This window comes from Aythya ferina (assembly GCF_964211825.1).
Source record: "Aythya ferina genome assembly, chromosome: Z".
Lineage (NCBI taxonomy): Eukaryota > Metazoa > Chordata > Aves > Anseriformes > Anatidae > Aythya > Aythya ferina.
This window is the reverse complement of record NC_140299.1, coordinates 85,638,016-85,661,986: the sequence shown is the minus strand read 5'-3', so window position 1 is coordinate 85,661,986 and position 23,971 is coordinate 85,638,016. Positions and strand designations below refer to the sequence as shown.

Below are 23,971 nucleotides of genomic sequence, written 5' to 3'. Positions count from 1 at the left end.
GAGGGAGAGGTAGGCTCTCATGGGGCTACTTCATGCTCCCGTGCTCTGAGAAGTCAGAAACAACATGATTGTCCCCTGTCAATAACCACTTTGTAGTTCAGAGTCCTTCAATTCCCACTGGTTCGCGTGCATGGATACGAGAAGTACTAATTCCAACTTCATCACCTGTAGAAAACACACAAGGTAAAGGTAGTTGATCCTCAGAAGATATTCAACTTTGTACTATATAGCCCTGCATCTTTATGTAGAAGCAGTCATTCACCTCCCTTCCTTCACTCCTCCCCAAGTGTCAGAAGTTATTTTTACCTGTTCTGATCAGAGGAGCTTTATTCTAAATTGGAATGTTTATACTTCTGTCAGTTTCAGCTTCACTTTTAGAGAGAAAGAAGCCAGAAAGCTACGTGTGTCTTACATACATCGTACATTTGTTTGAGGGTTTACCCTTTGAACAATAAGAACTAAATTAGTCAGGATTCCATTCCTATATCCTTTTTTGTTTTTCTTTTTCCTCTTCTTAAACAGACTATTGTGTGATCTTATAAAACCCTAAACACAATTTTTTAACACACAGAGCACTGCATGTTCAAGCCTGCTACAGCGATTTCTAGTAGTTTCTACCTCAGGAATTAATGTTTCCCTTGTCTTCTGCACTTCCTAGTATGTGCACCTGTTTACTTAGGTAACTGATACTCAGTTTTGTTCCAGTCTTTCCTTCCTCCCACACTGCTGAGGGAGCAAACGGCTTTGTGGTGCTTAGCTGCCTGCACACCACAGGCACATACAGAGTACAAATCTCTACCCATCAGAGAATCGGTTACTGGCATTCCAAGCACTGTCCACATGCTGGAGGAAGAACTCCACTGTTTTCTCTGAAAAAGAGGCAGAGAAGAAAATAGGATACAGTACAGAGTGATCATGCAGTCCAATAGGCACAGCCTCATACCGTGAAGAGATACAAGAACAGAACTTTCACCTGCAACATTATCAGACAGTATTTAACAGCCTGGATTAAAGCATGTTCATACACACCTTCTTTGTAATATGTTTATCACATAGACACAACTGTAAATATTACAAGAAGCTTGCAAAGACAAGAAGTGAAAAGATGTCTAATTCTTACTACAGCCTAGACCTCGCAAACAGGGATAGTTGTATGACTGGGAAGAAGTGACAGCAGCCCCGAGCTACATTTTGCAGTCAGACAGTTAAACTACATGTTCAGCTCTACATTATCTCAATGGATACATGGAACTGTTCTATAAAGAACATGGAAAGTCCTATCATAATGGAATTAATGGAAATTAATAGAAAGTCCTATATTAAGTTTATACTGAAAATAGTATTTGGGAAAGAGAATGCCGAAACACCACATGAAGTCAGCTAACTAACCCAGTTCAACACAGAACATGTGAGACTGGAGCAACCTCAAGCAGAGTTGTACGAGCCTTAGTACTCTGGAGGATGCCTTTCTCTGTAAGGCTGTAAGCTGCAAGTCAGTTGCCCAGAGCAACAGGACGAATGCTAAAGATGAACTCTATCTCCAGTACACACCCAAGTAAATCACTAGTGCACCAGGTAGTGGCTTACAGTATCAAATGCATGCCTTTCGGTGCTACTCGTTTAATTTCTGCAGAAGGTACAGAAACAGATGCCTGCTTGAATCTCACACTGATGAGCCACAAATCAAAATGACCTTACTGTAGCTGACTCTCAGAAGTTTTAGCCTTGTATGGAGAGTCATCCTTTGGCTGGGAGCAGTTCTAGCTACGTTTTGAAGTGGCAGAGTGTTCAAACCTCATGCAGAGGAGTGGAAGAAGCACAGAGTGGCGCATAGAAACAGAAGTTCGCGGCATCAAAGGAGCAAGAAACTGGGAACTGAGATACATGCAGCTTTTACGCTACAGATGCGGAACTGGGAAATAAAGGACTGGGAGAGATGGAGAAAAACACTTGTGGTCCTTGTTTGCAAGGCTTAAAAGCAACCTGGGAAGACAAAATGTATATAGTCTGATCTTTCCTACAGTACATATTCCCTCTATAGAAGCTCACCTCTTCCTCCTTCAGAGGCCTAAAGACGTCTCCAGGATTCAGGAGATGTTTCTGCAAAACTGTCTGATGTGGTAAGTCTGTACAATACAGGAACATAAAGCAATCTGCCTGACAAGAGCATGCGTTGACTTGTCGTTGGCCAGTTGCTCAAACACATGCCCTCACCTCCTGGAATAAGGGCACACAACATGTTTTCCTTGAATTAAACACAACTACAGATAGATTTAGCTCATAGGGTTCCAGCTGATTATGCTCACTACAGAACCAAGATAAGAGAAACTACTGCAATGTAAGTAGTTATGCTAATAACAAGATCCCACAGTGAAACCAAAGCAGAAGCTTAAGGGAACAGATTGGTCACAAACCATTCTCCGTGACGGTAACATCCAGGTGAGAACTTCCATACTTGTGGATATGTTCGACACCCTCTTGTACACTGTCCACAACCTCAATGCAGCTCTCCAGATCTCCATGTTCGTCATGGAGAGATTTCACTTCTGAGGGGTTGAATGTCAAGTAAGAGGCAAACTTTGGGCCAGCATGAATCTTCACCTGCAATACCAGAAGTATTTTGTGCTGTAGATTGTACCAATGCGTAACAGGCAAAAAGTGCAGCTTGTTGTTCTGGGTATAGCTAGGATAGAGTTAATTTTTTTCATAGCAGTCCCTATACTGCTACATTTTGGATTTTTGCCTTAAACAAACCACTGTTTTGGCTGTTGCTAAACAGTGCTCACACAATTCCAAGGCTTTCTCTTCTCCCCCCACAGTGAGAAGGCCGAGGGTCTGCTAAAAGTTAGGAGAGCACATAACCACAACCGATTCAAACTTAACCAAAGGGATAGCCTATGCCATATAATGTCAAAGTCAGCAATATAAAATGAGGGGAGGGGAGTTTCGAGGAAGGCAGATATTTCCAGGTTTGCAAGTCTCCCCTACAAAAGACCTTACCTGTTTTTATCCTTTTCTTTTGTAAACTGACACCCGCTCTCTCCAAAGTGTATGTTTCAGACACAAAAGAGTTACTGGGCCCAAAACAAGGCAAGGACTTTCAGTTATTTTACGATCCTGATGAAGAAGATCTAATGCATCGTCAATCTCTGAATTTAATCGTAGCAGCTAAGACACCTTAACAATGAGAGGGAGGAGTGGAGGAGCAGGTGCCGATCTCTTCTCTCAGGTGACAGCGACAGGACCCAAGGGAATGGCATAGAGCTGTGACAGGGGAGGGTCAGGCTGGATGTTAGGGAAAGGTTCTGCACCAAGAGGTGGCAGGGCACTGGAACAGGCTCCCAGGACAGTGGTCACAGCACTGAGCCTGCTGGAATTCAAGAAGTGTTTGGGCAACGCTCCAAGATGCATGGTCTGATTTCTGGGTGGTCCTGTGTGGAGCTAGGGGTTGAACTTGGTAGTCCTCATGGGTCCTTTGCAACTCAGGGTATTCTATGAAAAAAAAAAAAACACAAAACAAAACACAACCAAACCAGACATTAAAAAAAAAAAAAAGACAAAAAGAAAACACAAGCGAGTGAGGACTTGCTCCTGACTAGCTATCTGGCAAGCTTCTCTTAATATGACTTTAACATTATCAGAACATGACCTATTTTACCATGTTTTCCTGCATCAATCACTGCTTGTATACACTATTTGCCAAATGGAAATGCTATGTGAAAAATCCATGTTTTGAGTGTAATTTAAGTACTTCACAAATATTTCTCTCGTGATGCATCTCTGCTACAAAACATTATGCATGTCAAAGCAATTATGTAGGACAGTGGCCTTTGTTCCTGTGGAACAGTGGGAGGGGGAAATAATGGGCGGGAAAATGGGTGGGAATAAAGGCAAGTGAGACAAAATGTTCAAAATATGTGGATGAAGCAGATTAGAGGAGGAGAAACATAAAATGGGAAACGACTGAGGTAAGAAGGTAAGTTAATAGATTTAATCAGAATAGTATTTGGGTCCGGGAGGTTGCCAGCCAGGAAGTCAGAATTAAGAGTAGTAGAGAAAGGGTTGGGGAAATGCTCTTCCAAGGCAGAGAATGATTTTTTTCTATGTAAAAGGAAGTAGTTGTATCCCAGCAATGGCATGCAGCCACCCCAAAGAAGCTGCTTGCAGATCGTTTCTATGGAAAAGCTTGGGGTTGCATGGAGAAGCCAAGAAAGCTCTCCGAAAAGAGTACAAAGGTGTACAAAGAGACATGTGGGTAACGTAAGTGTTATGTTATCATAAAACTACATAGGGCTATGTCAGCAAGACCAAGGGCTCCTAAAATGAACAACAAGTAAATAAAACAAAACAAAAGCCAACACAAGTATAAATGACTAACCTGTTCTACTCTCAACGTGTCTATGATCTGATCAAACAACGGGGTTCTCAGCAGGTCTCAGTGAATTAGGAGTGTTTCCCGAGCATCACAGGCAGCAGTATATTCACACTTTGAGTCTCTGACTGAGGTTTAAGAGTAAACAATTGGTTACGTAACATTTATGACAAAGAATTTGAAGAGCACGTGAATTATTATTACGTATGGTTATAATAATATATTAATATATATATTAATATAATATAATAATAATATATTAATATAATAATATAATAATAATAATAATATTATAACCATACCACATATTCCAAATGTGTAGTTCAGTTACACTCATGGTATCCAAGTCACCCTCTCACAGCTTACTTACTCATGTGGCCTTCTCCACGCTGGCATCTGTGTCCACATACACATGACAGATCCATTCACCGTGTCCCATCACTGGAATTCCCTTAGCAGCTTTCTGGATATTCCTGACTAGCTGGGATGAACCATGTGGAATGATTAGATCTACCAGCTTCTCCAAATGGCAGACATCTTCCACTTCCTTGCTTGTATTCACACGTGAAAGTTGTGACACAAACAGTCAATGGCCTGAATTCTCAAGCTCTGCCTGTGCTTTTTCTACATGCTACAGCACAAAAGTTGTTGCTTTAATTCTAGACACTTACTACTTGCGCTGCATCTTTGACTCCATGAATGGAGAGTGCTTCTTGAGTCAGATGATGAAGGATTTGATTGCTGTATGCTGCCTCTTTCCCTCCTTTTATTAGCAAGCCATTTCCGCTAGCTATGGCCAAAGAAGACACCTGTCAGAAGGGAATTAAAACAACAACAACAACAACAACAACAAAGTGATCTGACTCCTCTGGGAGAATAACATCTGCAAAATAGAGTAAGAACAGGATTTTGCATTCTGCTGACTTACTCAATATTAATATACAGCACCAAGAATTTTTTCCGAGTCAGAACGTGTAACTCCAGAAATGAAGTATCTTAACGTTTCAGAAACAAACTTGAGCTTCAGGGTACTACTGGCAAAGGGAGACTGCAGTAAGTCAAAGGAAACCCTGAACATAGGCTCTGGCACAAATTCGCTAGCTGTATGAAACTATTTCAGATGCAAGAACTCTTATCCCTAATCATTCTGGCTGGAAGTAGCTAATGAGCTCTTCCTACGACGAACATTTTACTTGTGCTCTCTTATACAGAAGCCTTTTGTTTAATCACGCTGATTTTACGTTTATAACCAGAAGGTGTCCTTGCCTATGGCAGGGGGGAGTAGATGACCTTCAAGTTCCCTTCCAGCACAAATCATTCTATGATTCTATGACACCTCCCACTAGACCAGATTGCTCAAAGCCCCATCCAACTTGGCCTTAAATACTTCCAGGGATGGGGCATTCACAACTTCCCCAAGCAGCCTGTTCCAGTGCCTCACCACCCATAGTAAACAATTTCTTCCTTTATTCTAATCTACATCTACCCTTTTAGTTTAAAGCCATTACTCCTTGTCCTGTCATTACACTCCCTGACAAAAAGTCCCTCCCCAGCTTACCCGAAGCCTGCTTCAGGTACTAGAGGGCCACTATAAGGTCTCCTCAGAGCCCTCTCTTCTCTAGGCTAAGCAACCCCAGTTCTCTCAGCCTGTCTTCATAGGAGAGGTCCTCCAGCCCTCATCAACTTCGTGGCCCTGCTCTGGACCTGCTCTAACACATTTATTTCTTATGTTGGAGTCCCCAGAGCTGAATGCAGCACTGCAGGTGGGGCCTCACAGGAGTGGAGTAGAGAGCGAGAATCACCTCCCTGGACCTTCTGGTCATACTTTTGATGTGGCTCACGATACGGCTGGCTTTCTGGTTTGCAACTGCACATCGCTGGCTCATGTAGAGCTTTTCATCCATCAACACTCCCAAGTCCTTCTCTGCAGGGCTGCTCCCAATCCACTCATCAACAAGCCTGCATTCATTCTTGGGAGTGCCTTGATGACGGTGGTGAACCTTGCACTTAGCCTTCTTGAACTTCACGAGGTTCTCATGTACCAACCCCTTAAGCATGTCAAGGTCAACTCAGACCAACTCCTTTTCCCTACTAGTGTCCTCTGGGTAAAAAACAGTCACCGTGTTTGATATTCTACCTCATCCTGCTGTCCACAATTTGAAAAGAATACTGAAAAAATAAGGAAGACTTCAGAAAGATCCTTGTCAATTAGTGGAACCTTGCTGTACCCAGATACTGTGTGTCTTTAACATACAAAACTAGACATTAAAATGCAATTTGATTGTATCTTGTTAACAATCTGCCTCTCCGAAGATCAGCATCACGAAGGAAAGCTGCAGAGACAAGCTTATTTAAATAAATAAAAAACATCCAATCTGTAATGGGTTTGAAAACAGTTTGTTCCCTTTAGATAGTAATAGAGCACGGCTGTACTTCAGAACAATTGGATTTCTTGAAATCTGTAAGAAGCAGTCTGTGAAATATGATCTCAGAACTTCGCCTTGTAAGTACTAGAGACAAACATGCTATTGTATATTGTTATAAATGACTGAGTCCCAAATAGGGTTACAATCAAAGTTTACAGTTTATTAAAGGAACAGAGGTAAGCAAACAGCACTGGGTGCGCTGGGAGTCTCTGCTCCACGAAGACGCACACCAGTTACATCAGGCAGCTGGTTTTTATGCTCCTAGGCTAATACATATTCATCACCACTTTTGGAAAAGGCAGGGGTATTATAATTAGTTTCCCGGAACCCGAACCATCCCACGGATGCATGCGTATCAGTCTCCAGTGGTCCCTCTGAGGGTCGCTCATACTGAAGGCTCGTAGTCTTCCTCACAAGTTTTGTCCTTCAGTCGTTCTTCAGCTTCCCCCCCCCCTCCCCTTATTTAGTAGTCTCTGGGCCAGATGCCAGAAAGTTGTGTCTCATGCAATAGTCAGCAGTTATCTCAAAAAACTCCCCCCTATTCTCTTATCTCCCAGACCCGAGTCTCAAGGTTTACCCTTCAAACCCTCTATCAACACGAACTGCTAGACCATTCGTTTGCAAGATACAAGAACTATATACACTAACCACTCTGTTTCTCTTGGACTTGTGGTTATTTATACAAGGGGATGTAAGACAGAAGGTCACATTTCATTATGAGGCCCTAGCATTGTTCCATATTGACACGAATCAGATGAACATATTTCACAGTCCCCCATCTCCTTTTTCATGGTATTGATCCGTGTTTTCCTTTCCAATCGAGTCAATACTTGCCAAATTGGTATCAATTTTGGATATTCTTTTCTTTTTATTATCGTCAGGCAATGGGTTTTCTCTTCTCCCTGGTTCTGGGTCAACAGTGTGAGAAACTCTGTAGCCAGTAACTTAGGCCCAGGCGAGGACCTCAGTGAAGAAGTAATTTGTTCGCGATTGCAATGGCGGGCGCCCCACAAGCAGGAGAGCGCACCTACTAGTTCCAAAACACAGTTTATATACTTTTTGATGACAGGACCCTCCCCTGTTTCCCCACTGACTGGGTAATCCAGGTTCACCATCTATCCGATGCTTCACAAACAATGCATGGCCTTCACTTGCCGGCCTGTTAAATTTCAAATTTCTTTTGACATTTTTCCTGCTTGGAGTGGTAATGTTTCTTCGCTTGTCTGACTTGACACCGTGATTTTCACCTAATTGTCCTAAGAAGTCTGGTTGTCTGCATTTTACAAGGTTGCCTGCTAAGCTTTCTTATCACTGTAAGCATATCTCAGTACCACATTCCTGCCCTCTAAACAACGTAACTCTGCAAAAACAACATTCCTATTCCCACAACAGGTACTGCAGATATTTGCATTCCTTGTATAACTGGAGTGTATCAGTCTGGTAATAGAAGGTATTAAACATGGAATTATTAACAATTCTCCACATATCCACAATACAACCATCCTCATTTTAGCAAAACAATCACTGCCAATAAAGCCCCCTCCCATAATCTTCTTAGATCGATTCCATTCCAAGTTTGAACTGGGACGTGTGCAATCTTCTTCATTTCTTTTACAAGTTCATTTACAGCTTTTCTTTCTGTTGTGGTTTAACCCAGCTGGCAGCTAAACACCACACGGCCATTCACTCACCTCACCCCCTCCCTCTCTGGGATGGGAGAGAGAAATGGGAAAGTGAAGCCTGTGAGGTGAGATAAAGACAAGAAAATAACAATAATAAATAATCATAAATAATAATAATGACAATAATGATGATAGTTCTACTACTACTCATGTGTATGAAACAAGTGATGCACAATGCAATTGCTCACCACCGCTGATGCCCAGCTGTCCGATGCCCAGCCTAACCCCGAGCAGTCCAGCCCTCCTCCCAGCTCTTGCTGCACCCCCAGCCTGCTCGCTGGCAGGACAGTGAGAAGCTGAAACGTCCTTGGCTTGGTGTAAGCACGGCTCTGCAACAATTAAAACATCAGCATGTTATCAGCGCTCTTCTCATCCTAAACCAAAACGTAGCATTCTACCAGCTACTAGGAAGAAACACCTTCATCATTAATCTCTAAACAGCAATTACTAAGGTTAGATTTTCCACAGACTTCTTCTTGTGCTAGTAAATAATCCAAAGCTAAGCGATTTTGATACATAAGTAGATAAGTAGTCCTCATCTTGGTATTTTGCTTTGCAATTAAGCCAAGCGCACCTCCGGTTTTATTTACAACTATTTCCATTACAGCTTGTAACCTAGTTATTCTATTAAGCATATATATTGGGGTCCTATAGCCCCAGGATCCGTCTTCTGCCCATGTAGCTGGATCATAATAGGCAAGACGCCTTCAGTCAAGGGGTTGGGCCCACTTTCAGGGTCAATTTGGGCTTGTGATACCGTTCAGCCTGCCGGGGTGATCCAGCTCCTGGAAAACGAATCACAATTTTATATGGGTTTAAAAAGAAAAGTTCTTACGTTATTTTCTCGGGACAACCTCACCTTAGTGTGGGAGAAGTCCGGTCGAGGCCCTCTCACTCGGCAGTCAATATCCATCGCCTCCCTCGGTAGACCATACACACTGCAGTGGAGGGTCCTGCCCCGGTCTTGCCTTCTCCCTTTCCTCCCTTTAGGCTTGTCCCCTTTATTTGGCGTCCTTAATTCATGCAGAGCCTCATTGCCAGAATATTAGTTCTTCTTTAGCTTTAGTTTCAGTTCCCCAGGAGTGGACTCAACCCTCCAGGTTTCGGTAGTTACTGGTCCTTTTATTCTGGATCTGTGGATCCAACCCCTTTCCGCTGTTCTCACAGCTGTTTCAGTAGTAAGTAAAACTTACTACTTACAGTCCCTCCCATCGGGGGCTCAATGATTCTTCCCTCCAGGTTTTTATTAAGACCTTGTCTCCTGGTTGTATCTTATGAATAGCAAATCCTAAAGGTGGTGTTTGAGCCATCATTCCAATTTCTCTTAGCTCTTGTAACCTCCTTCCAATGGTAATTACGTATTTCTGGATGCTACGCTCCTCAACTACATTTTTCCTAGAGGCATCCCTTGAGAATAAGGCATACCATATAACATTTCATATGGCGATAATCCGCTCTCACTGTGTGGTTTAGTTCTTATGTTTAAAAGTGCCAATGGTAAGCATTTCATCCAGGGCATTTGTGTCTCGATCATTAATTTAGCCAAGTGTTGTTTTAGTGTTTGATTCAATCTTTCTACTTTCCCTGAGCTTTGTGGGTGCCACGGAGTATGGTATTCCCACTGAATACCTAATGATTGACATAATAATTTTATTATTTTAGAAGCAAAGTGTGTGCCCTGATCAAAATCAATGTACTGGATTATCCCATATTTAGGTATCAGGTGTTCTAATAGAGCTTTTACCACCATTTGTGCCATAGCTCGAGCTACGGGATAAGCTTCTACCCATTGTGTTAAATGATCTGCTATTTCCCATAGATATTTTATCCTCCCTACCTTGGGCAATTCAGTGAAATCAACTTGTACTTTCTCAAAAGGCCTGTAAGCTGTTTTTGTCCCTCCCGTGGCTGCTTGTCAAAACACTTTCTTATTTATCTTCTGACAAGTTAAGCAACGTTGCGTAATTTGTTTTGCTATTTCAAACAAAAAAAAAAAAAAAAAAAAAAACACACAGCTTCCTGCTGAGGCAGAACTATTAACATTCCTACATCCTCCTTCCCTGCTCATTCAACTTCAAAGGGCTCTGTTAAATACTACATGCCACACCTTTAACACCGGGGACAACTCTTTTAACGCTTCCTTTATCTTTCTCCAGCCTGTACTTTTCTCACGCCAACACCAAAGGCTCAGTCAAGAGCCAATTAATTCCACTCCTTTTCTCTCCAAGATGCTGAAACAACGTATCAGTATACTACACTTCATCCTATTTTCCTTCTCTCCTCCAAAACATGAATTGCCAGATAGTGTTATAGTCCACTGATCCATAAAGTGGCCATTTAGCTTATATAGTGGCCACCACTGATTGCAATACTTAGTGAAAGTCCTCTTCCTTTCTGCGCTCCCAGTTCTAACAATATCCTTTGAATGTGCCAGTGTGCACCCAAGGAGGCTTTCTTTAAAACATCTTTGTTTTGGATATTACTCATTCCTTTGATTTTCCATTCCCTTTTATTTATTTATTACTATTCCTTATTAGTTACTGTCCTTTGTTTCAATTTCCACGCAAACCTTTTTACTGTGGGTTTTTACTATCTTTTCCTAATCTTCTTCCCAAATGTCCCAGTTCTCTGGGATTAAATGCCTCTTCCCGCATACAAACTTTACTATTTCAGGTTATTAAGGAGCCCCGTTCCATGTTCCAATCATAAATCCATGGAACTTCAGGAAAAGAGCTGAAGCACTCAGCCTTTCATCTTCTAGACAAACATTACCACCTTTTCCACAAAATTTACATTTCAACAGGACCGAATTTCGAGCCAAATGCCAAGTTTTCTCATGCACTTTGTTAATAAGCCCATACAAAACAAGGAATCACTCCTGTGTATCCGTCAATAAATACCATTTAAAAAGGCATTGACACCTAAATAAATTCACTCTCCCCCTTCTTACCAAATTGCCAGGGCTCAAGCCCAAACCACCACAGAAAGGACTCTCTCCGTTCTACCGCTTTGATAATCAGTCAGCCCCCTCCACCTCTCCAGTACTTGGCAAACTGACCAAACGCCACAGCAAATACACCAACACTTCTAAACTGTTAGTTACTTAGATAATGCTCCCGCCTTTTTTCTTGTCACACTCAAAGCATTTAAGAGCAAAAATAGGATCACAAGATACACTGCCAGGCCCACATATTGGGCACCACCAATCAAAACTTGGTGAAAACAGCACTTCTTTTTGGTCTGTCACGCACTTCGTTCGTCTCCGGCCGCTCCCCTCACGGAGAATACGGAACCGCGGATCGGAACTCCGCACTCGCTTCGCAGCTCACTAGAAGGTAAACTGTTAGTCTTCAATTGTTTCACCTTTACCGCAACTCAAGACTGAACTCTGAGCACTGACTCAATTCTGTGTATGCTATCTCCAGCTAGCTATCAGGCACACACTACTCCATGGAGAAGTCAAATTTCCTCGGTAATTGCTTACCCAAACCAGTATGAGATGCAATAGTAAACTATGGAGGAAGCAACCTCTCCTCTGCACTCAGAGTCCATCCTACTATCAGCTACAGCATGGGAGAGAAACCATATTATTCAGATGCAGAGGTATCAAAGATGATCCTCTGAAGTTACATCGGAGAACTTGAGGATGGGGGCTGGCAGGAAGAAAAGTAACAAGACAAGCCATCCTAAGTCTGTAAAAAAAGAAAAAAAAAAAAAGAAAGTTTGGGGGGGGGGAGTTGAGGGTGGGAAGCCAGTAAGATTCAGCCTGATAAAACAAATGAGATAAAGAAGAGGAGAATGGGAGAGTTTGGCTAGGCAAGGCAAGACACCCAGGAGGCAAAGGCTGGAGTCTAGGAAAGCAGACTAGAATTTGGCAAGGAAACATACTGGTTTTCTGTGAAGAACAGAGCGAGCAGCAAGGAAGCAATAATGGCAGAAAGGGAGACTACTGCCTTTTCCTTTCACATGAACTTTGCCTAGAGCAGACTCCCCTTCAGTATGAAACGAGGACAAACACTCACAAAATTCAGTTGTGAAGCTGCCCTTCGGCAGTCTCTTTTTAAGTGCCCATACCCATCCCTTGCTCCTCAAATACTTGCTCATATGTTAGAGAAATGCTCAATCAGTCTTGCTAAAGATACCGGCAGTAAGAGCCTAGACTTAGCTTTTACACGCTTGTGGAAAGATATCATTCTGCCTCAGTGCAAACATGCAGTATCAGTATGGGACAGACCACTCAGAGCCTAGAACTTCTACTTCGTGCTGATCTTGTCCGCATATATTCTTAACAGTTGCAGTTTGTTGTTAACGACCTATATTAAACATTTGATGTTTAATCGTAGCCTGCAATTCAGCTGTAGTCAGCATGGACAGAAAAGTGCTCATTGGTAGGAGCCTTGTAAGTTGCAAGTTAAGCAGGGAAGCTATGTGATAAGACACAGGCAGAAATTGCACCACCTGAATGTAAGCTAACTCCTTCTCTACGTTGGGTATCAAAAACCAACGCTGAATAACTCTCAGCATTGCAGAAGCAAGTCCCAAGAAGACTGTAGTTTTCTGTAGAAAAAAAAAAATGGGATGACAGCAGAATTCATTTCAGAAGAATACAAGCAGAAGTCTTTTGAGGCAAGACTTCTTGCAGCCTTCCAATAACTCACCAGTAGAAATACACTTTTGTTATCAAAGATCTCTCTGCCCTCCTCACATACCTGTGGAAGACAGTCAGTCTGGACAGGACTCAAAAAAATCGCAAGAAAGACCCCAACAGGCACTGTCACCTGCTCCAACTCTAGATCTTTTGCTATGCGTGCTCTCCGAACTATGCTGCCGATGCTGTCCTGTGAAGATGCTGCAATCTGACAGAGCCCAACAGCCAAGCTGTTCAGCTTTGATGTAGACAGACTGAGACGTTTCAACAAAGGAAGTGCCAATCTTCCTAGAAGAAAGAAAAAATTGCGCTCAAGATAGATTTATCTGGCTAGTTTCAAGAAAAAGTGACCTAATGGTCAAACCAGGAAAAAAAGCCGCTGTTTCCCACGCCGCAGCAAGAAACCTACCTAAGATGAACAATGTGAAGCATTAAGTTTAGTAGCTACAATCAAACTGCTCCAATTTGACAACGCTTTCACCTACCATCACATATACACCTAATACGATATGAATGATTTGTATATGAAGTAACATCCGCAAAGACAAAGTTTGTCCTATTTCTAGTACCGTTACACAACCGTGTACCTGAATTTCTTACCAATTTCTACCCTTGCAATATTCCTGGAAGGTTTGCGCAGTAATTGCCTCTTTCTATTTCACAGATAGAACTCCCAAAGAGCAAAGGAACGCATAGCATTTCAGATTGGGCAAGAGCTGCCGGAGTTTTCTAGTCTGAACACGTTCAGGTAGGAAGTTTACTCAGAAATGTCCCTCCAGGCATTCTCCTCAGTACAAAATGGTTGCCGTATGTCTTTTACTGAACTTTACAATTTGTGATGCGCCAGTTCCACACATTTTCTAACCCAAGACCAGCTTCCTCACGCACCACTCTTACACAAAAGAATGGATTTAGTCTGTGCTGCCTGAACTGTACTTTCCTCAGTCAGAAGGTAAGGTGGTTCTTTCTGGAAAGCATCAGTTTTAAGTAACAACCTTCCCCACAGGGGCCAAACATTACGTTAACCAGCCCAGGAGAATATTCATGCTATTTCATGCATGATGATAACAGGGAAGATCCTTGCTAGATTTAATTTCTAAAGTGAGCCTCCGTTGGCAAAAGAAAACACTGTTCTATTTTTAGTTTTTTAAACAATGCTGTGGGTTGCTGCTTTCAAAGGCCTCTCTCTCCATCTTCTCTGATAGAGACAGCTCTTACGGAAGCTGCAGCTGCTTACACTGACAAGCTCTCAAAGTCCTGGGTTCCCTAATCTGTGACGGCCATAATATCCAATTGCAGGTGACAGACTACTCTTGTTCTGCTCCTTTCCTTTGAGGCCCAGAAAAGCTCATGACAACAGGTGTTCCATGAAAGGACCCGTAATATTACCTTTATTTTCAGCTTCTTCTAAGTCCTTTTTGTTTGCCAAGAGAATTTCTTCTCTCTGATCAGTTAATAAGTCAGCGAGATGATAAAAAAATAAATAAATAAATCTCTGCTCTCTGAAAGAGAAAAGTGTCTGAACTGCATTCTTACACGAACTCCATGGTGTTTGACATCTGGCTCACTTCAGCTCATTCCTACTGACACATCTTCTCACTGGCTTGATGCCCTGAATACTTGGAGCCAGCTGATTTTTTCCAGGACCCATTTGTGTTATAAACCTGTATTTTAAAACTTGCCACATGTTCACAGCCTTAAAGAGCGAGAACATACCGTTCTCTCACCTGCTCAGGCTGCAGAGCTGCCAGCGTCCTGCTACCGGCTCGAGACATTCCACCCTGCTGCTCTACTGTAGGGCCTGCCAAAACAAACACACACACACACAACCACAAGACATGCAGACAAAGGTGGAAGGAAATGAACACTAACCTTTCAACTTTCAACTCCTTACTCAAAGCAGGAAAACAGGTACGGTCTTAAGAGACATATCAAAGAAGTTTACTGTATGCCACAACAGGAAAATTTGTATCAGATACCAAAATGCTGCCACGGTCCCCGAGCATAGCCCTTTTCAAGGCATCACAGAGATTCAGTAAGATCATCCATGTCGTAGGGGACAAACAAGTACACAACCTGTATCAAGAAGACTTGACAAAGAGCAAAAGAATACAAGGACAGCTACATCTCAGGGAGTGGGAGGCTACTGCAAAAAAAGGAAGGCATCCTTTGAAAAAGTTTAATTACATAACTACTGAAAAGAGAAAAGATTGCAAAACAACCTGGGAATGTGCAAACAATACAGGAAGCCAAAACCAGCCTGAGCAACAGCTTGCACAATAGCTGCTCTCTCTCTGCTCTGTGTACGTTGAAGGGCTCCTACAGAGGAGAGGTTTTTTTCTTGGCACGGATGTCAAAGAATCCATCTCAAACTGAAATGATACAGAACAAGTTTTGAAACAGAAACTGAAGTAACAAGTCAAAAGGCTCAGGCAGCATTTCACTAAGGAGTTCTCAAGGAGCTCCTGGATAAGCTACGTTTTCACTTTTAACTCTTGAAATTGTCTGTAGAACAGATGACTTGGCATGTGACTAATATGCCCGGACTTCTATTCAAGAAGTGTCCTACAGAAATTGCCAGAGCAGGAATTCCCACGGTAAGGAAAATAACAGGAGGTATAGTGGGAAGCGTAAGAAAAGAACTAGGGGACACTTGATTAATAAGACTTAATGAAGGACTGTTAAAACAGCTTTTTAAAGCAAGGTCATACTTTATAATGTGGCGTGTATTTTTGTGTTCTTTGAACACAAAAGGGGTGTTGGACCACATGACCTCTGGAGGTCCTTTCAACCTCAACCAGCCTGTGATTCCTTTGCAGCCACTATGCAACAAAATAGCAAGTACAATTCACAGCAGATAAACATGAAGCAATGCAGAGACAAAAGGGGAAATCAGGCCTTGGTAGTGCACATAATCCTATGAAAACATCACTTCAATGCTCATCAGCGTTGAACAGCAACTTCCCTGTTTAAGCTTTTGGAGAAGGCCTAGGAAAGGCAACAAAAACCATCCACAATCTAATCAAAACTCAAAGTTAGCCTTGCTACCTCATAAACTGAAGGTTCACTTGCATCTCGGACGCTACACAAACTTTTATTTTCGCTCACCTTGAAAGGGTCACAGTAGAATAAAAACCTTTTCAGCCAAGAGAAACAGGGATCGACAGATCTTTGGAACAGTTTCTGTAGAAAAGGACTAAGAAAACACCTTTTTCATGTGAAAAAGCAATGAGGGAAAAGACAATGCCTCATCATAGAAGTTGAACAGAGATCGATCACCCATGTTCTCTTTCCATACAGAAGGTGGGGGCATCAAAAGCTAGCAGGAAGCAACTTTCACTCCTCCTGCCCACAAGCACACACAAAGTAAAGCAAGCAGTTCTTCACATAGTGCTAGCTCCAGAGTTTACACACAATACCTGGTTAAGGCTCGTGACTCCTGTGACCCATGGATGCTAAGTGTTTACCTGGGTCCAAAGGATATGGCCAATTTTAACAAGAAATCCATTTAGCATTTTTATACTCCAAGGCATTTGCTTGTCTTACAGTGCAAGTCACGAGTATCACTCTATACTTGTTCTATTCTGCTAAGATCACAGATCTTTGGCCTGACTTTCTGCGGCCCTTGTTACATTGTCACAGCAACACACAGGCAGGAAAACATTGCTACATACAGTAACAAAAGACTGAGTCATAAGAAGAACGTAGGATAAAAAAATGAAACCGCACACTATCTTAGTTCAGCACTACATTCTATATGCATGCTTTCACCCTGAAATCATCAATAAGAGACGATAACCTCTAAGACTGAAAACAAGACAAATTCTACTTAGTTCTTTGAATGCAAGGCAGATGCAGCAAGTCATCAGCTGGAAGGAACCCAAGCAGAGGATTCAAGATGTTCCATTCCAACATTGAAACTTACCTTTCCAAAGCCGCTCGTCAAGCAGAGCATAGTTTCCCATTTGTTGAACAGGCAGGCCTAGCCAAATTTCAACCCTAAACTTCCAGGGAATCTCTACTGCTCCCAGCGTACATATTACTTCCGTACTCACCTGCAGGTCTTACCTCTGAAAAAAAAGTTCCAACTTTCTTCCCTTCTACAATATCTGTGATGACATGACCCGAGATTTTCGGGTGGACTCCATTTGCAATCACTGCAGAGGTGCCTCCTCGCAGGGCCCACAAAGCTGCTGTCACCTACAGTGAAGGAGAGAGCCAGTTCCCAAAAATGCACTTGTTAGTTGAATCCCCATCCTCAACAGGAATTCTTATGTTGGAAGAAGCCCTTAAGACCATCAAGTCCAAGCATCAACCTAATGCTACCACTAAATCATATCCCTAAGTGCTATGTCCACACGTCTCTTGAATACTTCTAAGGATGGGGACTCTACCACTTCCCCGGGCAGCCTGTTCTAATGCCTAACCACCCCTTCCATGAAGAAATGCTTATTTAGTACCCAGATATCTAGTGCTGCTCAATAGAGTTGTTCCTCCCTAGGGGTAGGGCTTGGCATTTCCCTCTCCTGAACTTCAAAAGGTTCCTGCCTGCCCCTATCTGCAGCCTGTCAAGGTTCCTCTGAACGCACCGCCCCCACCCCGCACAAGGGCCATTTCCACAGAAGCCACCAACCACCCGCCGCCTCGCCCCCTCCCTATCCAGCCCACCGTGGCGCGCCACCGACCACCAACCTCGTTGCGCCACCCCTCCTCGGCGTCCCGGCCTGCCCCGACAGCTTCTGCCCATGGCGCCGGCAAGCCCTGCATGCTGCTTCTGCCCTGGCTTCCTCCAAGCCAATCACACAGTGCTTCCGCCCTGATTGAAGACAGGCCCTGACATCACTTCCGCCCCAGGTTCCCAGCCAAGCACAGCGTGTCCCCACAGACACAGCAGAGCAAACACACAAACTAACATTGACATCCTACCCGTAAACATGCCGTAACAGTGACTCACCTGAGAAAGAACTGCATGCAATAAAGGCACCTAGTACTACATTAGTTTATTCTAACAGATCCTACTAGCTGTCACCTCAAAAAGACGTGCGTACCGCTCTCTACTTGGAAACGCATCAGTCCGTCCGTAGACTCTGACCCACCTAAAGAGCCCTGCAACTGACTGAAGGAAAAACAAAGCACTTACCCCAAAGAGCAGCCCAGGCAGAAGGAGCTCTCTGATGGCATACCTGGGGCTCACATACCGTTTGGCCGCGCCCAGCACCCAAGCCCAATCACCTGGGAAAGGGAAGGGGCAAAGCACAAGAAAGTAGAAAGAGAGCACAGAAGGAGCAGCAGCTGTTGTGCTGTGGGCCTTTTTTTTTTTTTTTAAGTCTGATGGCACAATTTTGTGCAGCGCTGCCTGGGCACACATTTCAGATAGAGCTAATGAGCAGCTGAGGTAAAGGAGCTGGGAAGAGAGAGGTGTTGCAGCAGGTATGCTGTGGCTGTGAGGTGCCTCAGGGTGTGCTTTTTCTCTTGTTTCTACAGGTGCTTCTTTAGGCAGCTTGGAGTCTATGGATTTCTAGATTTTAAGTGCTTGGAATTCACTTAATAGAGGGATATTTAGCAGAGGTTGCTGGATCACTGGTTTTAGGGATGGTGGGATACACTTCTGGTTTTGAGTTATATTTTAATCACTTGTGTAACTCTCCAGAGAACTAAAAACAGCTTGATTACATGCTCCAAGAGGCTTGACCACGTAGGCACAGGATTACTAAGAGACTGAGCAGGGTCGTATCAGAGTTTCCTTTTTTCATCTGTAAAGGGTCTGTGATTACCCCTGCCGGGCTGCTGTGTGTGCGTGGCTTTTTGGCATCTGTGGAGCTCAGTCGCTTTTGTGTGTGTATGTTCTTACTTTTTGTGGGTTTTTGTTTGTTTGTTTGTTTGTTGTTGTTGTTTTTGAGAGGCAAATAGTGCGTGTGCTGAGCGTGGTTGGCAGGAGGAGGTGGGGAGCTGTCTGGCAGGGAAGCTGTTCAGGACTGGTAGGTTTGGTTTCTAGGAGCATGCGGCATCCTTCCTGTGTGATGCGACTGATTCTTGGGCAGGAACGTTCCAGCTCGTGTGTCTTAAATAACGTAGCTTGTGTAGTGTGTGTTGCGTGGCCTGGGCAGAGTTTGCTTTGGCGCTGTGAGCCAAGAATCTCAGTTAAAGCTGGTGAGCAGCTGGAGTAACGGAGCTGGGAAGAGAGAGTATTGCAGCAGGTACACTCTGGCTGTGAGGTGCCTCAGGGTGTGCTTCTCTCTTGTCTCTGCAGGTGCTTCGTGCAGTCTTGGACAGGGAAGGGAAATCCCCATGTCACGGAGCAGTGAGGGAAGGTGAGAGTGTTTTCAGCCTGGTCATCCCTTATCCAAAGCGAACGGAAGACACTCAGGTGTTTCCCTCAGGGTCTGAGGTGAGGCTGTTTGGGATAGAGGAGCAGTGTGGCAGGTGGTTGTTTGCAAGCACAGTGGTCATTTTGTCCTTTTGTGTTCCCAGGTGGCATGGGTGATGCTGTCTACTCCTTCTGAGCTTGGACTTAATTTCCAGGTACAGAGGCAAGTGGACCGCTGTTTTGAAAGGATACAATTAAAGATGGAGTCGCTTGTGTTGATGAGGGATGGGTGCTAACGCTGGCAGCTGAAAGTTTATCTTCTGGCTGTGTTTTCCTTTGTTCAGGCTGAAACTCAGTGTGCAGTCCAGGACGTCATGACCTGAGCTGCCTCTGGAGTGACTCTGGTGAGTGATGAACAGAGGTAGCAGTTGTTTTTGGGGTGCGGTTGTCACTGCAGTTATTTTCCTACATCCAATAGAGTAAAATTCCAGTTTGCCTTTCAGAGGTGCTTTAAGTGGCTTAAGAGAACAGGTGGAAGCATCTGCCACGTGGGGCAGGTAAGAGGCTGAGGTTAAGGAGGGGATGAGAGTAACTGTCCAAAGGCTGCTGTGGGTTTTGCTGCTGTGGTTGCTTTCTCCTCTGTTTATCAGGTGCCACAGGCAAGGTGGGCTGTGATAGCCCTTAGAACAGGAGCAAAGCAGGTCTCTGGAATGCTGCGTTGTTCCTGAGAAAGGTGTTGTAGAGGAAAAAGGTTGTCTTGCGTGGCGGTTCCTGATGGTGGTCTTCTTCCGTAGGGGAAGAGGTGCCTGAAGCCCCATGCTGTGTAGCCTGAGCACACCTCATTGAGGATGAAGCCTGCTTTCCAGCAGTTCCCAAAACTGTGTTGAGGCTGAAATGCTGTGTCTGAGTTTGGGTTGGGTTTCAAGTTTTCATGCTGTGTTAGGGATGGGTTTCAAGTCGGTGCAGCGGAGGGCCAGGACCCAGTGTCCTTTAGTGTGTTTTGACCCGTCAGCATGGCCTTTTGGTTCTCAGATAGCCTACTCAAGTATGTGATTTTTCCTGCAAGTGATAAAGTGATACTATTACATTGAATTGTTTTTCTTTGGCATGTTGTGCTTTTTTTTTTTTTTTTTTTTTTTTTTTTTTTTTTTTTTTTAATGCTCCTGGATTTTTCTTTCTATGTAAAGAAGGGTTTGAGCTAATTTCAGTTGAAAAAAATCCAGTTACTTGCTTGGTCATATTGTCCTTTCAAGATTAAAAGCTGCAGCCTAAGCAAGCGGAACGTTGCTTCTAGAAACAGCCCAATTCTCTTGTCTGCACTCTGCTTGCTGTTGAGCTAAATCAGACTAAAAACAAACAAACAAACAAAAACACGCCAGCTGCTGCTTCTCCTTCTGCTCTCTTTCTACTTTCTTGTGCTTTGCCCCTTCCCTTTCCCAGGTGATTGGGCTTGGGTGCTGGGCGCGGCCAAACGGTATGTGAGCCCCAGGTATGCCATCAGAGAGCTCCTTCTGCCTGGGCTGCTCTTTGGGGTAAGTGCTTTGTTTTTCCTTCAGTCAGTTGCAGGGCTCTTTAGGTGGGTCAGAGTCTACGGACGGACTGATACGTTTCCAAGTAGAGAGTGGTACGCACATCTTTTTAAGGTAGCAACTAGTAGGATCTGGTAGAGTAAAGCAACTGATATAGTACCAGGTGCCTTTATTGCATGCAGTTCTTTCTCAGGTGAGTCATTGTTATGGCATGTTCATGGATAGGACAATAATGTTAGTTTGTGTGTTTGCTTAGTGGTTCTGGGTCCCTCAGGATTTTTGCAGGATTACGGGGCTTACTGTGAGTCTTTGCCTGTATGTCAAATATTATCAAAGTTACAACCTTGGTGGCAAAGTGAGGGAGCAGGGTTTAGGAGAAAGGTATTGTCAAAGCTCCCTGTGTAAGCATGTATCTGAAACCAGCAGCAGTAGGCATGTAAGGTGTAATCTTGTTCAGGGTTAGGGACAGTTTGTTATATTTCTGCAGCTTTTGCCTGTGGTTTTGCTGGCTGTTGAGTCTTTAGACCTTGCATCCTTCTAGATTTTAAGAGCTTGGAATTCACTTAGAAGAGGGATGCTTAGGAGGGGTTGCTGGCTAACTTGTTTTTGGGAAATCATGGGGTACGGTTCCTTTTTTTGGGGTTACATTTTAATCTCTAGATATATCAAGCCATTTGTGTCACTGTCCAGAGGATTCACAAAGAGCTTCAGCACGCATTGCAAGGGGCTCGACTGCATAAGCGCAGTAGTACGAAGAGACTGAGCAGGGTCACCTTTTTCATCTGTAAAGGATAAGTCTGTAATTACCCCTGCTGGGACTGCTGTGCATTCATGGCTTTTTGGCATTTGTGGACTTGAGGGTGTGTTTTTTTTTTTTTCTGGCTCTGGTCTCTGTGTTTGAGTCCTCTGCAAGAAGCTGTACTGTTTGCGTGTCCATCGTGGGCACGACCTTCTCTCTTTGTTTCTTGTAGCCCAGGGCATGGGCACGGAAACTTGAACGAAGCACGAGGGTGAGTGGACAGCAGTGTGGGCCCTGAGTTGGTCAGTGGACTGTGTTAGTCTGCTTTGCCTGTTGGGCAAACTACCTTGCGACAGCAGAGTACGTCTCCTGCCACGTTTCTGAGGCGCGCCAGACGTCAGCAGTTCTAGTTCCTGAAATGCTGGAGATGCATCTCTTTGGGGTGTTAGGTGGGCGAAGCGGTGATACTGGGCTGGGGAACATGGGTCTGGGGCTTCTTGGCTCTTGCGGTAGGGGATGAAAGAAGAGGAGTGGGTATAGACCGTTTTATGGATTGTCACGTTTGTCTGTTCTTTCTCCTTGATCTAAGCCCTGTGGGCTTGGCTTGGCACAGTGAATGGAAGCGCTGGGTGTGGGTTGGAAAGGTGAGTGGAGAAAAGTTGGAAAACGGGCATTGTTTTTGGTTTGGTAGTCTATTGGTCCACCTCTGGGTGACTCCTCTTTTCCAGGGATGAAGAAGGTACTGGGAACATCCTAGCTGGTCTCTGTGGTCCACATTGAGGATGGATTCTGAGCCCTGAGAATTAAGTTCAGGGGCAAATCTCAGGTGTTGGCAGGGGGAGGCAGGGAGTTGTCTAGGGGGTGTCTATCTGATTTCAGTAGCAGAGCAGGTCAGTTGACTACTGTTTTGTTTCTGAGGAGGGTGCTTCCCTGGAAGAAGTTTGGCTGGCGTGCTGGTGCCTGATGGCACTTTATTTCTGCAGGTGAAGAGGAGCCTTAGGCTTGAAGCAGTGTCCTGGCTAGCCTTTGTGTTCCTTGATGAGGATGGAACCTGCCTCCCAGCATTCCCAAGCTAAGTTGGGGGGGCAAGTGCTATGTTTGAGTTGGGGTTGTGAATGGACCCATAGGGCAAGGGTCTGTGCTTGTAAGTCATTGCAGCGGATGGGGCCTTTCAGGATTGATCAGGTCAGGCAGAGATGATGTGTGGGGAGTTCTGTCACGTACAGCGTGAACATGTGCCAGGCAGGGCAGTCCCAGCTTGTTGTCTGTGCTGTGCTGTTGCTCTTGGTGCTCGGCAGGCCCTGGGGAAGCCATCCTGAGGGTATTGAACACTTGACCTCATCGGAACAACGCTGATGTTCAACTGGGAGCTGAGCACCTCTTGTCTTGCAGTAGGAGCTTAAAGGGATCACTTCTTCCATGCGTGTAACTTTTATTTTGTATCGAATGTTTCCTGATATGATCATTATATGTTACGCGCTCCTCAGGTTTTGATATCCTCATCGCCTTCTTCCACTGGACAGATTAGATGGGCAACTTGGTAGCCACACTAAAGGTCCTAAATGCTTGTTTCGTCATCAATTCTGTGATTCTGTGATCATAGGGCTGATCCAAGCACTTCTTGTCTTGCAGTCGCAGCTTAAAGAGCAGATGCGTTTTGGGTCTTGTGCATATTTGGTTTCAGATAGTGTCTGTTTCCATCGTCACTGTTGTGGAAGTCATCTGGGCTTCACCAGGAGCTCAGGCTTGGGAATTCATTTCCGAAGCGTTATTCTTAAGGGGTTTGCACTGCCCATCCTTCCGGTCTCTTGTCTTAAAGGCAAGCATTCTATGCGTCCATCATCCCAGTTCTGGCGGTCACTTTCAGTCGCAGGTCATGGCATTTGAGTCTGTCCCTGGGGTGGCCACAGATCATCTGTTCTGACTCGCTGTCACTGTAGGGCTTCCCTCTGGGAGTTGTCATTCTGCCTGGTGTCATTCTGTTACGCTCCTAGATTTTTCTTTCTATGTAAAGAAAGGTTTGAGCTAATTCCAGCTGAAAAGAGTTTTTTGTTTGTTTGTTTTTATCTGAATAGAGTAAAACGATCTATTGATGCTTCCTTAGCTGGGCGTAGTGCCCAAGAATGGGGAGAGAATGAATGGCCTCCTGAAAGAATCATACAGCATTATGGACCAGCTACCTGGAACTTGAATGAGGTAGTATGGGGGCCCGAGAACCTATTTGTAATTTGAATTGAATAATTATGTTGCAAGCTGTCCTTGGAATTG

The 23,971-nt window shown here is 44.1% G+C and overlaps 1 protein-coding gene across 8 annotated transcripts; it reads right to left on the bottom strand.

Annotated features, from left to right (window-relative positions):
- On the bottom strand, positions 1-18,281 carry LOC311427672 (delta-1-pyrroline-5-carboxylate synthase-like). 8 transcript variants are annotated; one of them, XR_014687473.1, is made up of 6 exons: positions 18,083-18,243; positions 17,821-17,944; positions 17,184-17,328; positions 5,044-5,162; positions 4,379-4,500; positions 3,136-3,492 (listed from the first exon to the last, which is right to left on the bottom strand). XR_014687473.1 is itself a non-coding variant. In XM_084505219.1 (4 exons), the coding sequence occupies exons 1-4, from the start codon at positions 18,097-18,099 to the stop codon at positions 79-81; spliced, it is 360 nt and encodes a 119-aa protein (XP_084361345.1). In that variant the 5' UTR covers positions 18,100-18,243; the 3' UTR covers positions 1-78. The 8 variants fall into 8 exon arrangements, 2 of the variants coding, with proteins under 2 accessions (XP_084361345.1, XP_084361344.1); XR_014687474.1 differs by having other exon boundaries at positions 4,739-5,162; positions 17,197-17,328; XR_014687475.1 differs by having other exon boundaries at positions 17,197-17,328.
- Between the last annotated feature and the right edge of the window lie 5,690 nt (positions 18,282-23,971).

Excerpts from the sequence above, each read along its gene's own strand:
- LOC311427672 (XM_084505218.1), bottom strand. Across the intron at positions 17,329-17,820 it reads AGGAGGGGTGGCGCAACGAG|GTGACAGCAGCTTTGTGGGC; the intron begins GTTGGTGGTCGG and ends CCTTCACTGTAG. Across the intron at positions 14,930-17,183 it reads TTCAGAGGTAAGACCTGCAG|GCCCTACAGTAGAGCAGCAG; the intron begins GTGAGTACGGAA and ends TTGTTTTGGCAG.